Source organism: Octopus sinensis, linkage group LG2, assembly GCF_006345805.1.
Source record: "Octopus sinensis linkage group LG2, ASM634580v1, whole genome shotgun sequence".
NCBI lineage: Eukaryota > Metazoa > Mollusca > Cephalopoda > Octopoda > Octopodidae > Octopus > Octopus sinensis.
The window spans coordinates 176,961,139-176,973,638 of record NC_042998.1 but is presented as its reverse complement, the minus strand read 5'-3'; the positions used below and the strand labels follow the sequence as shown (position 1 = coordinate 176,973,638).

The following is a 12,500-nucleotide window of genomic DNA, read 5'->3' as shown; positions in this document are numbered from 1 at the left end:
ACCAACACTGCAAGCTTTGACTTTTGGTAAACAAATACATTCGTTGTAGTGGAGGCGCAATGGCCCAGTGGTTAGGGCAGCGGACTCGCGGTCGTAGGATCGCGGTTTCGATTCCCAGACCGGGCATTGTGAGTGTTTATTGAGCGAAAACACCTAAAGCTTCACGAGGCTCCTGCAGGGGGTGGTGGTGAATCCTGCTGTACTCTTTCACCACAACTTTCTCTCACTCTTTCTTCCTGTTTCTGTTGTACCTGTATTTCAAAGGGCCAGCCTTGTCACACTCTGTGTCACGCTGAATCTCCTCGAGAACTACGTTAAGGGTACACGTGTCTGTGGAGTGCTCAGCCACTTGCACGTTAATTCCACGAGCAAGCTGTTCCGTTGATCGTATCAGCCGGGACCCTCATCGTCGTAACCGACGGAGTGCTCCTCTCTACATTCGTTGTAAATCTGTAATATACTGGGTAGTACATTATGGATGTAAAACGAATTACTGTGTCTGTGCTAGTAATTAATTTTATAACTATATAATATATTATTGACATGTTTATAAAGCATGAAGATATAAGGTTGTCCCAAAAGTTCGTAGAAAGTCTTGGAAAATAATGGTCTTTATTTTGAGGAATAATTTTTGTTGTTTTTGTTAGTACTTGGCGAGTAAAAATTCAATTTTCGTAAGTGTTTACGAACTTTTGGGACAACCTAATATATACGGAATGGGATCTTTTCGGTTTGAACGGCAGTTTTTTAACATAATTTCTAGGTAACTAAAAGATTTTAAACTTCGTATACTGGTAGGATGTGTTTATAAAACATCTTTTTCTCTTGGCTTTATTGAGAAAATTCTATAGTTTGTAAGATATTTGTTGCTTTTTTTCCTTCAATTTCTGCAATTTCAACCAATCAATGACGTCCATTGAGGTAAAAAAACATTCTGTGCCGTATGAATATGTCCCTCGTTTAAGAAACAGATTTACATTTGTGAAGAAAAAAAGATACCCTTCCCCCCGACCCCTAACCCTAACCCTAAAACAGATTGAAATGCAATAGATTGATACTAGGGTCATAATTATGGGTGACAATTTCATATGACACCGCTAGAAAAAACTGCCGTTCAAACCGAAAAGATCCACGGAATGAATAAGAAAGATGATAAAACACTATAATTGAGACGAGATATTTATATATAAAAATTAGAACGTATGCTTGCGTCTGTCGGGATACCTCGCTTCCCAGTTATCTCTCTCTATATAAACGGCAGTTTGTCTGTCTGTGTGTCTGTGTGTCTGTCAGGTTGTACCCTCACCCTGACCACGGCTTTCAACCGATTCTGATGAAACTTGACACACACATAGCCCAATGTCATAATTCAAAACTAACGCAGCGAAAATTTTGAAAAGTTCCCCCAGTTCTGAGAAAAATCGATAAAATCATGCCATTTTGGGAAATTGCGTTCAAATTCAAGATGACATATTTTCGACAATATCTTTCTCAAATTGGCAGGAATTTTTTAAAAATTCACAGCGAGCATCATGTCTGCTCCAGGGGCTCTTACATACCCGGGAAATGCCGGGCTATGCTGCTAGTTTTTGATAACTGTGTATTTGCTTATTTTTCATTTTGGTGATATTAAATACTACATCAAAGAAGTTGCGGAGAAAGCCAGTTGACAAAAATTGAAGTCTTAGTGTTGGTCGTATTTCTCACTGATTCTTTTCATTTGTGTTTTGGTGTCGATATAAATTATTCAGATTCATTCAATTATCATAATTTATCATATCTTTTACTTGTTTCAGCCATTAGACTGCGGCCATATTGGGGCACCACCTTAAATTTTTAGTGGAATGAATCGGCCCCAATACTTATTTTTTAAGCCCGGTACTTATTCCATTGACCTCTTATATGTATGTGTTTCCATCTACCAAATTCACTCACAAAGCTTTGGTCCGCCCGAAGCTATAGCGGAAAACACTTGCCCAAGGTGCCACGCAGTGGGATTGAACCTGGAACCACGTGGTTGGGAAGCAAGTTTCTTTCCACACACCACGCCTGCGCCTGGTAAAATTTACAAAATCTTTTCCGATGTCAACAAAGTTCATTGAGTCTAGTATTTCTCCGCATCACTTTGAAGGTAGGCTCCGTTTAGCCGTCCAATATCCTGACATTGCAGGGAGTAAGTTTTCAAATAAAAATGTAAATTATTATCTTCTCTGCACCGCAGGGTCGACAACGACGATACTCTTTTCTGTTGTTATAGCTGCGGACAGTGTTTTTGTTTTTGGTTTTTCTCCGTCCGTTCAAACTGTGTGGTTCTTTTTTATCCTTTCCTTACTGTTTTGTTTTTTTTCACCAACAGACACTTCATTACCAATTTTCGATGGCCACCTGCTTTTCAACGAATAACTACTTTTAATATTTATTGACCTTGAATGATCGTCATTTTGTAAAACAGCACGCTAACTGTAAACAGCCATTAAAATGTCTATCTATCGTGATATACATGTAAACTTGTGTTCCGTTGTTTTCAAAAATAAATTCTTGTCGTGAACCATTATGTAAACTTTCGTTTTACGTCTACATTTTATAATAAAAAAATAAATAAATTCGCCCTTTTAAAGCCTAGCCAGGCTCATGGACCCGGTTTCCCCGGTTTCAATGACGTATTTGTTCCCGAGCTGGACGGGACGCCAGTCCATCGCAGCGTTACTCATTTTTGCCAGTTGAGTGGACTGTAGCAACGTGAAATGAAGTGTTTTGCTTAAGAACACAACGCGTCGCCCGGTCCAAGAATCGAAACCACAATCTTACGATCATGATGCTGACACCCTAACCACTAAGCTACGCGCCTACACGTCTGCATTTTATAGACTTATAAAATCACTATCTATTTGCAGGGTCGAAAGACATGATATTGTACGGTAGTTATAAGCAATAATAACTGTTACGTCTAGAATTGGCAGGGGAATTCAATCTATGGAGGGAAACAACATAATTGATTCAATCGAGTCAAGTATATAATTGTTAGATTATTTATTGACCCCTAAAAGGTGAAAGACAAAATGAAACCAAGATAAACAATAATCAGAAAGTAATGATAAAAAAGCAACAACAACAAAGAGATGCAGCACGAATTTTGCCAGTGAACAGGTCGCGACGAAAATATTTTGGCAAATTAAATTTAAATGTTGAAGTGAATCTAACAGTTTTTGTGCTTTTAAATGGCTTATAAACACCTTCCGCGCTGCAATTGTTTTTGTTTCAGCACGCGATCTCAAATCAGGTCACTTGCTATGCATGTACATCGTAATGTGGAGGCGCAATGGCCCAGTGGTTAGGGCAGCGGATTCGCGGTCATAGGATCGCGGTTTCGATTCCCAGACCGGGCCTTGTGAGTGTTTATTGAGCGAAAACACCTAAAGCTCCACGAGGCTGCGGCAGGGGATGGTGGTGATCCCTGCTATACTCTTTCACCACAACTTTCTCTCACTCTTACTTCCTGTTTCTGTTGTACTTGTATTTCAAAGGTCCGGCCTTGTCACTCTCTGTGTCACGCTGAATATCCCCGAGAACTACGTTAAGGGTACACGTGTCTGTGGAGTACTCAGCCACTTACACGTTAATTTCACGAGGAGGCTGTTCCGTTGATTCGGATCAACCGGAACCCTCGTCGTCGTAACCGACGGAGTGCTTCCATCACATCGTAATAAAAATTTTAAAAAAAGCTAGCTAAATATTGGTTTCAAATTTTGGAACAAGGCCAGCAATTTTGGAGTAGAGGTAAGTCGATTATATCGACCCCAGTGCTTAACTGGTACTTACTTCATCGACCCCAAAAGATGAAAAGCAAAGTCGACCTCGGCAAAATTTCGCCCGTAATGACAGGCGAAATACAGCTAAGCATTTTGCCCGGCGTGCCAGCTCACCACCTTAACCTAGCTGAATATTGAAAGATAGGATCTTTTCGGTTTGAACGGCAGTTTTTTAATATAATTTCTAGGTAACTAAAACACTTTTTAAACTTCGTATACTGGTAGAATGTGTTTATAAAACATCTTTTTCTCTTGGCTTTATTGAGAAAATTCTATAGTTTGTAAGATATTTGTTGTTTTTTTTCTTCAATTTCTGCAATTTCAACCAATCAATGACGTCTATTGAGGTAAAAAAAAAGCATTCTGTGCCGTATGAATATGTCCCTCGTTTAAGAAACAGATTGAGTTTATTTACATTTGTGAAGAAAAAAATATACCCTTCCCCCCACACCTAACCCTTACCCTAATCCTATCTAACCCTAAATTAGATTGAAATGCAATAGATTGATACTAGGGTCAAAATTATGGGTGACAATTTCATATGACACCGCTAGAAAAGACTGCCGTTCAAACCGAAAAGATCCGAAAGATATTTAATCTGGCATTCAACCTTTTTTGGTATACCAGCGCAACAACAACAACCATAACAAGAACACAATAGCAACAACACTAGAAATTACCACGCCAACATTATCCGACAACAGTTGGGGGCATTAGTGTTTTCAAGACAATTTGAATAATTTTTCTATGAATAATTTCTCTTCCGAATCCGGTCCTGTATTTTTAGAACAGAAATGGTTAAATAAATGAGATATTTGTCAAATTCATGTATTGTTTGTTTATATTCTACTACATTAAGCAAGACATTTACGTCTACATTACCTCAGTTCATCTAGGTTTGAGGAACAGCTAGCATGCTTTCTAGGAAATGTTATGTGAGATAGACTAAATATCACTCTAGCCAAGTAGCATTAAAATGTACCTCATTACCTTGATGCAGCAAAAATCCGAATTACGAGACATATTTATGGTTTGATACGATGCTTGAACTGATTAACTCTATCTATGTATATATATAATCTAAAGAACTGAATCATCGATATTGCCACGAGAATGAATGGAAAGGGAAGAAATTAAAAAAAGAAAGAAAGTATGAGTAAAAAAGAAAATGAATGATATGCTTTGAATAAATTAGAAATACATCCACTCTATTGAAAATAAAACTTTGAAATATCTCCAAAAATAGCACATCGCATAGAATACACACACACATGTATATGCATACATACATACATACATATATATATATATATACATATATATATATATATATATATATATACACATATACATATACATACATATAAATATATATATATATAAATATGTGTGCGTGCGTGTATGTGTGTGTGTGTGTGTGTGTATCTTAACTTAATATATATGGAAGTTCAAAAGACATAAATTTAAAAAAGAAATCCACTTGAAAATAAAAGAAAGAAATGAAAATTTCGAAGTAATTTATGAAACTTTAACTGAGAAAGAAAACAAACAAAAAAAAATTGAAGAACTAAATATATTCTGAATATATAGTTTCTTTTTTTCTTTTTTTTTTTTTTTTTCTTAACGTGCAATATATTGAACGGCGCAATATCAGAAGTTTAATATATCAAACCAATATCATAAGGATGGTAAACAGTTTTAAAGGTGGAACTACACAATACTCATTGTAAAAGCTTCATATGAAACACTTTCATGAAATGATTTATACATCAAACATTATAAATTTAAACTTACTCTTTTACATTTAATATCAACCACGATGATATTTAGTTCTTGATATACACTACATTACGCCCTAATAATAAGTTATTACATTGTTATTGTTATTTATATTTTAATCAATATAAGGGTTGTGAAATGGCTCAATCGGTAATGTTGTATTAAATGCCCTGCTGTAAATACATGCTTACGTCCCTTGACAGTCTGATGGTAAACCTCACCAAAGTCGCCTTTGCTTTAAACCTTTCCGGACTCGATAAAATATACAATGGTTATATAGAAGGACTAACCCTATGTCATAAAAATACAGGTCTTATATGAATAATAGAAATCAGCACTATTCTCTTATACCCATTTTTTGCCTCTGCTCAACTGTACCTCTTTGCCCATGCGCACTGACATTAAACATCCAACAGATAACGTTAACTTTATATCTTTCCAGCCTTCGCACATCCTCTGCTTCTAATGGTCCCGTCTCTCTCTACGATGCGGCTTCGCAGTTGGTATACAAATGTCGTACAGCCTACCCCAGAATCATCAAAGCATCGGAAAAATGCTCTGCGATATTTCTTCCCGTTTTGCGCATTCCAATACCAAGTTTTCCTTTCTTCCCTCCGGTGTCAATAAAATAAGATAACAAATTAGTCCTGAGATCGATAATATATTATATAACGAATCCCTTCCCTCGTCTGAATTTCTCCCAGCCTATTTTTTCATCTAAAGACCCCTTTGATTACCATTTTACACTAGTGGACCCCCATAGCCATTCAATTTTATAGATATTTCTTTCAAAATCCCTATTTTGTTCACACAATCACTTGTGTAGGTTTGCAACAGTATTCACTAAAAGAACATGAATCAGTGACCAGAGACTTATTGAACTAAGTTAAGCATTAGCGAACGAAACCCTGTTGTTTCTTGAAATAAATACGTCTAAAGCGAAATGTTTTCATGGAATCCTAAAACATCTCCATAAATACTCATTTTACCAATTTGTTTCTGGACTCCACAAAATTTTATATGGCCCTTTTGGGGCCATAGTATTTTGCTTGCATGGAATTTTTATGGCCCCACAAGAGCCATACGGACTCCGGTTGAGGACCATTGCTCTACATCAGTGGTTCTCAAACAAGGTCCATATGACCCTTTAGGGGTCCATATAAGGTTTTGTTGTCAAAATTTACGTAAAATAAATTGGTTACAACTTTCACAATACACAAAATATTTTGTCAATCATTTAAATACAATTCCTGATAATACTTAATTCTAAATATACAATAAGGTTTCTTTTAAACATCGAATATCTATGAGGGTTCACCCGAGTAAAATAGGAATCAAAGGGGTCTATAGGCAAAAAATGGTTGAGAACCATTGCTCTACATGATATTGTGGCTTATGAAGAAAACATTTTTTTTTGTTATTGTTGTTGTTACAACTGCTTTTGTTGATGCTTTGTGGTATTTCTTCCGGTTCTTTGCGTTTTGTGTTCAAGTCGCAGCAGAGTCGATAAAATAAAGTACCAATCAAGAACTGGGTTCAATGGTATTGACTAACCGCTCCAAATTACTAGACTTGTGCTAAAATTTGACATCATTATTAATGCACCTTGTGTTACGAGCTGCAATAGCAGCAGCGGTGACGATGGCGGAGGCGACGATGGCGGAGGCGACGATGGCGGAGGCGACGATGCTGGAGGCGACGATGGCGGAGACGACGATGGCGGAGACGACGATGGCGGAGGCGACGATGCTGGAGGCGACGATGCTGGAGACGACGATGGCGGAGGCGACGATGCTGGAAGTGACGATGGCGGAGGCGACGATGCTGGAGGCGACGATGGCGGAAGCGACGATGCTGGAGGTGACGATGGCGGAGGCGACGATGCTGGAGGCGACGATGGCGGAGGCGACGATGCTGGAGGCGACGATGGCGGAGGCGACGATGCTGGAGGCGACGATGGCGGAGGCGACGATGCTGGAGGTGACGATGGCGGAGGCGACGATGCTGGAGGCGACGATGCTGGAGGCGACGATGGCGGAGGCGACGATGGCGGAGGTGACGATGGCGGAGGCGACGATGGCGGAGGCGACGATGGCGGAGGCGATGATGGCGGCGACGGTGGTACCTGATATCGATGAAAGACGAGGGTTTTCATTTTCCTTTCTGTCACATTCTTGGCAACAACGTATGATGTTACTGCTGCTGCTACTGCTGCTGCTATTGTAGATGTTCTTGTTTTTGTTGCTACTGTCGTTGCTGCAACTGTTGTTGCTGTAACTGCTGCTGCTGCTGTTGTTGGCACTGTTGCTGTTGCTGCAACTGTTGCTATTGCTTACTGGCGCTGCTGTAAGTGGTGGTGGTGGTGGTGGTGATGCTGCTGCTGTAAGTGGTGGTGGTGGTGGTGGTGATGCTGCTGCTGTAAGTGGTGGTGGTGGTGGTGGTGATGCTGCTGCTGATACTGCTGCTGTTTTTGTTTCTTTTGTTGCTGCTGCTGCTGTTTTATTGTCGCTTTTGCTTTTGTTGTTGTTGATGCAGCAGCAGCAGCAACAGCAGCAGCAGCAACAGCAGCAGCAGCAACAGCAGCAGCAACAGCAGCAGCAGTTACTGCTATTGTTGATGCTGTTGTTCTTTTCATTACTGCTGCTACCGTTGTTGTTGTTGCTGCTGCTGCTGTTTAGCTCCGCCCCCCACCCGGGCTAGGTCAAGCTTGATCAAGAAGACCTAAATAATATCTGTTAATTAAGTCTCCTGTTAATTACCGTCAAAGTTCGTACAATATTTTATAGTTTAACGCGTTCAGTAAAAATAGATTTGACTTCTCTTAAGCAGAATTTAATAAGGAAGATATTGCGAATGATCGATCGTCTTAACAATCCAATATGGCTGCGAAACGTTTGGGTACAATCATTGCTGAGTGGCTCAAAATTTCGCTTCGTAATCTCGTGGATCCAAGTTCGAGATCACTATACGGCAGATTTTGCACCCTAGGCAATGTCTCCTGCCCAAGTCGAAATCAATCGTATATGTGTATGTATGAATGCATGTATGTACGTGAAAGATTTGAAAGAATGAACCTGTGGAAAATGAGGGAGTGTTTCTTTTTATGTGTGTGATTTGATGGAGGGAATTGCTTCAGTCGTGGAGACCTGGTCAGCCATCAAAGAACTCACAGTAATCAACCCATTGTAAATTATGATATGGGTATTGTTCACAACAAAATGTGTGCAACCTGTGGAAAGGTGTGCCTTTCAGATAGAAGATTAACAAGGCATGTCAAAAGAATTTATACTGTGGTACCTGTTCATGCAGTCAGCCAACACAGCTGTGCATTATGTAATAGAATGTGCAAATCTTTTGCCGAGCTCAAGAGTCATACAAGGGCCTCACATTGCATCGTTAATTACTCATTTCAGTGATTCTTTCTCGTAATGGCTTTGCACGTACACGAGAAAGCAGTTACTATGTATGTATGTATGTATGTATGTATGTATGTATGTATGTATGTATGTATGTATGTATGTATGTATGTATGTGTGTATGTATGTATGTGTGTATGAATAAATGAATGAATGTATGTATGTGTTTGTATGTATGCATGTACGTACGTACGTATGTATGTATGTATGAATGTATGTATGTATGCATGCATGTATGTATGTATGTATGTATGTATGTATGTATGTATGTATGTATGTGTGTATGAATGAATGAATGTATGTGTTTGTATGTATGCATATACGTACGTATGTACGTATGTGTGTATGAATGAATGAATGTATGTATGTGTTTGTATGTATGCATGTACGTGCGTACGTATGTATGTATGAATGTATGCATGTATGCATGCATGCATGTATGTATGTATGTATGGTTGTATGTATGTATGTATGCATGTATGTATGCATGTATGTATATGTACATACATATAGACACACATATTCATACATACCTACATACATGAATATGTATACATGTATATATGTGTCTATATATATAATTATATATGTGTCAAACGAAAATAAATAAGCCGAAACTACGAGTTCGCTGTCAATCTTTTATCATTAGAGTACGGTTGATTAGACGCGACGATAAAGTCAGCGACATAAAATTGAGCCAAATTTACACGATCAATATTTTATATAACGTGTTTATACTAAATATTTTTTATGTTCTTATCTGTCTGTCTGTCTATCGATCTATCTAACTGTCTATCTATCTATCTGTCTATCTATCTATCTATCTATCTATCTATCTATCTATCTATCTATCTATCTATCTATCTATCTATCTATCTATCTATCTATCTATCTGTCTATCAGTCTATCTGTCTATCTATCTATCTATCTATCTATCTATCTATCTATCTATCTATCTATCTATCTGTCTATCTGTCTATCTATCTATCTATCTATCTATCTATCTGTCTATCTATCTGTCTATCTATCTATCTATCTATCTATCTATCTATCTATCTATCTATCTATCTATCTATCTATCTATCTATTTATCTATCTGTCTGTCTGCCTGTCTTTCTATCTATCTATTTTTCTGTTTACGACTCTCTTTATATGCTTTAACTATGAAGTTATACATATACGTTTGTACGTATATATATTTCTTTACTACCCACAAGGGGTTACACACAGAGGGGACAAATAAGGACAGACAAACGGATTACGTCGACCCCAGTGCGTAACTGGTACTTAATTTGTCGACCCCGAAAGGATGAAAGGCAAAGTCGACCTTGGCGGAATTTGAACTCAGAACGTAACGGCAGACGAAATACAGCTACGGATTTCGCCCAGCGTGCTAACGTTTCTGCCAGCTCGCCGCCTTTGTACGTATATAAATGTATGTATACATGCACATTTGTATGTATTTATATATGTATATATGGTCTCTTCTGTTCCAATTATATGAAGTTTTCCTGTAAGGAAGGGGCTGGTTTCTAACGAAGATATACAGTTCCGTCTTTGAAATGTAGATAACGAAAGTAATGTCACGTTTTGGACTTGAAGAAAGAAGTTTTGCATTTTCTCACTGTTTCCTTTTTACAGACTGTATTTGTAAGGTGTATGTTAACTCTTGATTTCTTTTGTTAAAAAAAGCGCAAGCTTTTCCAGACTGTCACAAAAACCAAGTTCGCCAAAATGTGTATGGATGCACGAATGTATTTCCTGTTTTGTTGCAGATCAGTTCTGAATGAGCAGGCCTGTGATCGAAGACGTTTCCAGCCATGGCCAACTGGTCTTTATGTATATTTGTGAAGGCCCGTGACCTAGTGGTTTGGGTACTGCACACACGACCGGAAGATTATAGTTTCGATTTCTGAACCGGCTGTGCTTTGTGTCCTTGAGCAAAACACTTTATTTCACGTTGCTCCAGTTCACCCAGATGAAAACGGATAACCTTGTGACGGATTGGTTTGCAAGGGTGAGATGGTAACTTGGGAAAATCACCCGAATGGAAGTTTCGCGAGCCACGTTTTGTATTCAAGGATCGAAAGGATGTCTGAAATAGCTAAAAAAATTACCCTTAAATCACACCCTATCTTTTTAAAATGAGGGACACATTAGCTAATATCGTCCTAAATATACATACGACTACACCGTTGTCGAGATTAAAAGCGTATCGCAGAATGTTCTCGACTCGATTATGGAGAACGCCGGTTGGTGAATCGCGGCCAGCCGGAACTTGCTGTTTGGTCACACCTAAGGTTTATTGACTACGAGGTAGTATCAAAGAGTTCCCTGACTAGTTATGTTCAATTAAAAAATAACTTATTTATCTATGTAGAACACAATTAAATTGTGTCATAAAGTGATTATAGTGGTTACTGAAATTGGACATGAACAGCTCTGCTAGAGTCATGAATCCTGTCACATGATGTCTTGTCAGCCACTTCATACTGGGACAGATTATTCAACTAATATCCAACATAGTAATGTATCCTACCTCAGTAATGATTCCGTGAACTATGTTAGGAAGAAATGTTATACGCACTCCATAGTATAACCAGTAACATGGTACCTAATGAGAAATAGCTATGTGGTTCAAGTCCCATCAATGAGACTATTTCTCTTGTCTGAAATTTAAGAATATATTTTAATCAGTTAATTCGTAATGATTGAGGTTGTTTCATCTCCAAGGGAGTTTTCCAAATATTCTAATTACTGGAAGTTGCCTGCCTTCTACTAAAAGGTCACACACACACACACACACACACACACACACACACACACACACACACTCACACACACTCACACACACGCACACACACACACACACACACACACACACACACACACACATACACCACACACACACACGTAAATACATACAAGCTGATATCAAAAAGTTCCCGGGCAAGTTATATTTAATAAAAAAAAATAACTTATTTTACCTAAGTTTTAACATCATCTCTTTCGAAATAGTTACCTTGCGCAGCACTACACCGGTCTCAGCGTTCTTTTGTAATCCGGCCTGAATGTCGTTTACAGTAAGCGATTCCGCTCTTGATTTCGACAATGGTGTTGCCGTACGTATAATTAACACGATATTAGCCAATGTGTCCCTCATTTTAAAAAAAAGATAGGGTGTGATTTAAAGGAATTTTTCTGCTATTTCGGACATATCAAGAGACTCTCTTGATATAAATTTATACTCTTTTAGATACCTTTTACTTGTTTCAGTCATTAGGCTGCGGCCATGCTGGGGCACCGCCTTGAAGAACTTATTAGTCGAATGAATTGGCACTAGTACTTATTTTCGTTTTAAGCTTGGTACTTATTCTATCGGTGTCTTTTGCTCAAGCGCTGGGTTACACACCAACACCGGTTGTCAAGCGGTGGTGGTAGTGGTGGTGGATAAACACAGACACAATGACAAATCCGCACACGCACACACACATAC

The 12,500-nt window shown here is 38.5% G+C and overlaps 1 protein-coding gene across 1 annotated transcript in view; it reads left to right on the top strand.

Annotated features, from left to right (window-relative positions):
* Nucleotides 1–7,717, top strand: part of LOC115226865 (glycine-rich protein DOT1-like) — an 8,450-nt gene extending 733 nt beyond the window's left edge. Inside the window, exon 2 of the mRNA XM_029797858.1 lies at nucleotides 7,207–7,717. Coding sequence (XP_029653718.1) covers nucleotides 7,207–7,717 — 511 coding nt within the window. The remainder of the gene's footprint in view (nucleotides 1–7,206) is intronic.
* The last annotated feature ends 4,783 nt before the right edge of the window (nucleotides 7,718–12,500 follow it).